At 39.7% G+C, this 5915-nt stretch overlaps 1 protein-coding gene across 2 annotated transcripts; it reads right to left on the reverse strand.

Moving 5' to 3' along the window:
- Window positions 1–1094: 1094 nt before the first annotated feature.
- Window positions 1095–5915, reverse strand: LOC128355515 (MAP kinase-activated protein kinase 2-like). Of its 2 annotated transcripts, none has more exons than XM_053315789.1 (10): window positions 5335–5915; window positions 4088–4227; window positions 3199–3263; window positions 3028–3107; window positions 2775–2901; window positions 2521–2596; window positions 2293–2417; window positions 1740–1825; window positions 1577–1657; window positions 1095–1474 (listed from the first exon to the last, which is right to left on the reverse strand). In XM_053315789.1, the coding sequence occupies exons 1-10, from the start codon at window positions 5593–5595 to the stop codon at window positions 1256–1258; spliced, it is 1260 nt and encodes a 419-aa protein (XP_053171764.1). In that variant the 5' UTR covers window positions 5596–5915; the 3' UTR covers window positions 1095–1255. The 2 variants fall into 2 exon arrangements, with proteins under 2 accessions (XP_053171764.1, XP_053171763.1); XM_053315788.1 differs by having other exon boundaries at window positions 1095–1477.

Here is a 5915-nt window from a genome sequence, read left to right on the forward strand (position 1 = left end):
GCAGGGAGTTATGATTCAGAGAAACTGTCATGCCATCATACATCATCATCATCATACTCATTAACATGAGCCTTGCCAACATTTTAACAAATGTTACTTTTGAAACTATTTTAATTTAATAACATGCACTCCCCTTTTGCATTATTGGTTCCATTCATTCCTAAAATGTTAAAAGAAGTCTCAGACTTCTATTTTGTTTGACTTTTACATTACACAGATATAGCGAGTTTTGAGCTGTTCTTTAAAGATTTTACTGATACTGTGATGAACTGAACCAACCTTACACTGGGGTTCGAGCAGAGTGATGAGGACTCCTTTCTCACGAATTGTCAGAAGATCACTCATTACCTGACATCCAGGAATCAGACTGGACGCCATCACAAAGACCGTCCTTTTTCACTTTTTACTCCCTGCTCCTGTCTGTGCCTTGTCCCTTGACCCTGTCTTGATGTATCCACTGAGGCTTCTCAGCCTGAACACATTCAGTCCTGATCCTAACTGCGGGAGCTGAATGGCAACATTTTATGCAATGTCTAATCATGCAAATTTATCTGACTTGTTGTATGCTATGAACTGCACTGTGGCACTGTGGCTTACCAACTGGTCACTGGCAAAAGGCCAGAAAAGACATTTGTTAATTTTATGTATTCAAATTGAATGTTGTTAAAGGTACCAGCTGTTAGCTTGCATGTTCAAACATTAATACCTGCTGAAACATGAGCATAATTTATCTTTCAGTTGAAAAATGAATGGCAGGAGGCTCTCAGAGGGGAACATTTTAAGAGAGTGGAAATATCTGGTAAACTTGATAGATGACTTTGTGCAAGAAGCATGTTAATACTGTGACCTCTCATGGTTTGAATGTCCCTTTGTTTGTGTTACAGTGCTTACATTATTGACCATCATCAAAGTATATGACAGAAGAAGTATTAGTTGAATGCAGCCTTGTCTGGTGCTGTATATTTTACAACTTCCACATACTGTCTATTTGCTTACTGCAGGAGGAACCATTTTCTCTCACGGCCAGGTGAAGTTTAATAATTCCAATTGCAAGATAAGATTTCATATACAAAAGGGTATCAACACACTTGTAAAACAAAAAACACTGTTTTATTTTGTTAAAGAAGAACAATCAAAATACATCACATTCATAAGACTATTGAGTGCAGTGATACAGAAGAAAGAAAAGAACTAAGTAAAATACAAGTGGCATACATGGGAAAATATTGCTAACTTTGGCTTTCATAGCTTGATACTACTTATGTCCAATAATCATTTCCCCGTGCTCTTCAGAAAATGTAACTTCTCTATTACTGTTATTCACTACTTCATCTCCATCTCCTCCTCTTTCAGGCCCAGCAGGCATGGGCCTCTTGCGTCTCTTGTTGAGCAGAGGGTTGTTGGAAGTGTCCAGGTCTTTAATCTTCACCTGGTCGTAGTCAACACGCATGGTGGCCAGAGCGCTGGTCATTTCCTCCTGTTGGAGGACAGACATGTAAATCTTGTATCATTGCTGTAAAATTTGTTGTCTACTGCCACCTTGTGGTCTCATTCTGCAGATAATATTGAGTCTAACCTTCACATCATCCCAAAGCTCCTTATCCTCAGTCAGAACACGAGAGGTGTGGAGAGGAGTTGGAGGCACCACCATTGACTCCTGTGGTATAAAAGCACAAAAATATATGAATATGGGAACCATACAGGTCTGTAGCCACAAGACTTATAAAATGTTAACTTACACTAATCCAAGGATGGTTCATGAACTGTCCAATGGTCATCCTCTCATTAGGGTCTGTCTTCAGTAACTGAATGATGAGCTGTTTGGCTGCAGAAGAAATCAAATATGATTAACCCTGCTGACTCTTTTTCAGTATTAAACCAAGACTGTGATCTTTCAAAAACTTTAACCAAGTGCTGCCTGTGCCTAAACCATACAAAATTAAATCATGTTGTAGTTTCTACTAGTCGATATTGTGCTGCAAGATCAGATATTTTGATGGAGAAAAAAACAACTACGTCTAGGTACAACTAGACATGTCTCTGAACATTTCAGTCAACAGTTTTGCAACTTGCCAAATACATTAATTAACAACATATTCTCATTTTGTTGAGAGAAATGTAATTCAGCCAGCATTACATTTCTATCAAAACGTCTTTGCTGTTGCAATTTGGTTGTATAGGAAGGTCATTCCTAGGAGACAGGGTTGTAAAGTGAGGTAAGTTAAGGTCTAATGGAAGTTAGACAGTTTGCTATACAGCTGCTATTTATGAATTTGATGTCTGAGGCCTGACCTTCCTCAGAAACTTCAGCCCACTCAGGGTTGGGGAACTCATACTGGCCCAGTCTAATCCTCTGCTTCATTCCTGGAGAGATAGCCTGGCCTGTGTTTGAGTAGAATGGAGGAAATCCACAAAGCCTATAAACACAAGATAAGACAAGAGACTATTTTAATCAATACACAGAATTGTGCAGAAGCTACAGGCATTTCCGAAAGTTAAATAGACATTTATGATACTTACAGAATGTACATGATGACGCCCAGAGACCACATGTCACATGATTTGTCATATTTCTCTGGCCCTAGCACTTCTGGGGCTGAATAGACAAACAGATACAGTGAACAGCGGTAGAAAGATGTGACACAGACAGATGTGGACAACATGAATGACAACAACCACAACTATAAACTATGTGTATGGCACATTTATGCTACTGGCACTCATGTAGTGTAGCTCCTGATTACACCATAACTTAGATGACAGGAAACACTCACCAACATAGTATGGAGTGTAACAGGGAGTTTGGAGGGAATTGTGCAGTGTTGTTTCCTTCGCAAAGCCAAAGTCAGACAGTTTTAGTGTAGCGTTACTCTCCTTGGTGGTGTAGAGCAGGTTTTCAGGCTGCAGTTTGTATGATAATGAGAAAAATATATAAAAATCAGACTTCAAATTCTATTTATAAAGTTAAAAATATTTATCCTTGCTTACAGTTTCTGGGGAAAAAACAGTATTTAACGGGAGCCTTACCTTTACATCCCTATGAGCAATGTCCATGTGGTGGAGATAGTCTATAGCTGAGCCGATGTCATGCATGATCTCTGATGCTTCTGATGGACAGATGTGACACAGATGTAACGGCACAGGACACAACGTATAGACTCATAAATCTCAAACTGTTAAATGTGAACTCTGACCCACCTCTCTCTGTGAAGGCCTGGTCCCCTCTGGCCTGAATGCGACTGAACAGCTCCCCTCCCTCCATACTGAGACAAAATTAACAAAGAGATCAGAACAAGGAAGGGACTCTTGGCAAACAAGCACTGTTCTCTGCTGCAATCATGGTTTTATAACAAAGCACGTCATTGTGCCGCACTATTTACTGAGCAGATGAGTCCAGTCTTCAGAGCCACAGCAGACTATGATGACTCAAGCAGTGAGGATATTAAAGGGAAATTCCACACAAAGACAACATTACGCTATCACGTTGATTTTAGACCTTAATTATAATATAAATGCAGACAATTATCTGCCTAAGATGTAAATGAGAGGACAATTATACCATGTGACACTTTAGCAATTAGCAACAGACTCAGTGGGTTTCTTTCAGGATTTTACTTTACTTTAATGTACACGTTATAATGTAGCTGTAAATCAGAGGATTTCCCCCCAAGTGTCTTATGTCAAAGGCCGTGATCACAACTTTAAAATATCTTCTGTCTGTTCCAATCACAAGTGGATAGTGTCAACATTTGTAATATAGTATGAATGAAAATGCATCCAAATATTTCCATCTTGACCCTCTGTTGTTTTACAATGTCTCCGTCTTGTTTACAGTACAGAGATGTGCAGAGAAAGATATAGAGACTAAAATAGATACAATCCAGACCTTTATAAGATATTAATTCTGAACAGGGCCATAGCATCATAATATCAGTTCAATTACTCAGATATGAAGCAGCTTCAGGATTACAGTCTGTCTGCTGATTGACACAAATCTATATCATATCATGTACATGTCAAGTCAATTTTAGCATTGCTTTTCCCTTGAAGACCTAAACAACCAGACAATAAATAACATAGTGCTCACCACTCCATTATGATGAGGAGACATTTCTTCCCCTGGTGTACGTTCTCATACAGGCTGAGTATCCGGACGACGTGAGGACCTCCGGAGACTCGCCAGTGCAGCTCCACTTCACGCCTGGCTTTAGGAGTATCATACAGAACCTGATCCACAGACAACAAAAACACATGTTAGTGGATTGTTTCAGTTTTATATTAGGAAGATAAGATGACTTAAAAAATGTTTGACATCTTGGTCAAAAAACATAATTACAAACAAATAACTCTATTTACAACACAATTGCTATTATTTTCTAAGCCATTACAGAGAACATTGAGAGTGAATACTTAAAGACTGTATTAAGCAATGTTTTATCTTTAAAGACACAATGCCTGTTATCACAGACAGAGGGTGGCAGAAATCTTATTTTCCTAGATATGCAGACCCCAGCCCAAATCCTTGTGGACATGACAATGCGTTTTGAGCACTGGAGGAAGAAGAGAGCTGAAATATGATTTCCTATGTAAGCAAGGGTTTCCTCTAAAGCCTCTATTGCACAGTCCATTGCCTCTCACACAGCATGAGGTTACTTAAAAATACAATATACAGAGCAAGTGCTTCATATTTCATTGTACTTTTTGGTTGTGGCTTACCACCAAAGAAAACAGCAGGCACTTGTGGGGCTGCTCTTCCTGTTTTTATTTTCTTAAGGCTTTGCTGCAAACCCTGCAATGATTGCTTACTGACACACCAACTCTGAATTTGTGAACAACTCACATTTTTCAAGGTCCTGTACAGATTTTTAGATTTTGTTAGAGGCTCAGAATCATCATCAATGATTATGTACAGCATTAACAGAGCAGATCTTTGTCCACACAACAATCTCCAGAGCAGAGTTGAAACATGTGCCAAAGCATCCCAGACAGCATATCACTGTCTCTCAGACACATCCACTGTCTGAGCAGCACAGTAACTGGATTTGCTCTGAGATTACTGCTCCATCCATCCATGGCTGGAAATTGCTATTTCATATGAGTCATATAATCAGTGCCATACAAATGAGAAACCATCAAACTTTAAATACAGGAGAAATTCTACAAGTACAAACAATTCTGTGGATTTCCAGTATAAGACGCCATTAAACAGTATGGACCACAGACACTAAGCAGACATGAATAATTGATGGATGCCCTCTTTCTTTCTTTCCAGTGACAACAGTCTCCAAAGGGCTGTTTAGATCTTACAGGATAAAGAAACAGGCAAACACACACCTTGAGGGCACATTTCTCTCCTGTCTTCTTGCAATAACATTCCAGCACTTTTCCATTGATGCCCAAGCCAAGAACCTGAGCAGTGATCTTATAGTCATCTGTTACTGCATGTCTCCTGAACTCCAGTTTAGAGTAAGCAGGAGGCTGGTCAGTGAGGTCGCTGTCCAAGCTGCTCCCCTGGCTGCTGGAGTCGCTGTGGCGCGCTGTCCCGTGCTGCGCAGTAATTTGATTGACCGACTGTTCCCCTTGGTTATGATGCATTTTTTCCCCCAGTGTAAGCCAACAGTGGCAGAGCAAATGTCATCAGTCTCTACCCCAGATAATATCCAGTATCATTCTAGTTCATCCACGCACGCCCAGAAGAGTTCTGTACTTCCATCTCGACACACTTTGAACACTGTAGAAGCAAAATGAGGAACACAGTCTATAAAAACCTCCTTGTTGTACAGGAAAAGGGCGGAGGTCTTGAATGGTACTGTTATATTTGCACAAAAAACTTTAAACGATTCCACCTAAACACTGGATGTATGTGTAGCAAGAATAAAACACAATTCATATCTGGGAGGAAAAAAATGTTGGAA

The sequence above is a fragment of the Scomber japonicus genome, chromosome 3 (genome assembly GCF_027409825.1).
Source record: "Scomber japonicus isolate fScoJap1 chromosome 3, fScoJap1.pri, whole genome shotgun sequence".
NCBI classification, from domain to species: domain Eukaryota; kingdom Metazoa; phylum Chordata; class Actinopteri; order Scombriformes; family Scombridae; genus Scomber; species Scomber japonicus.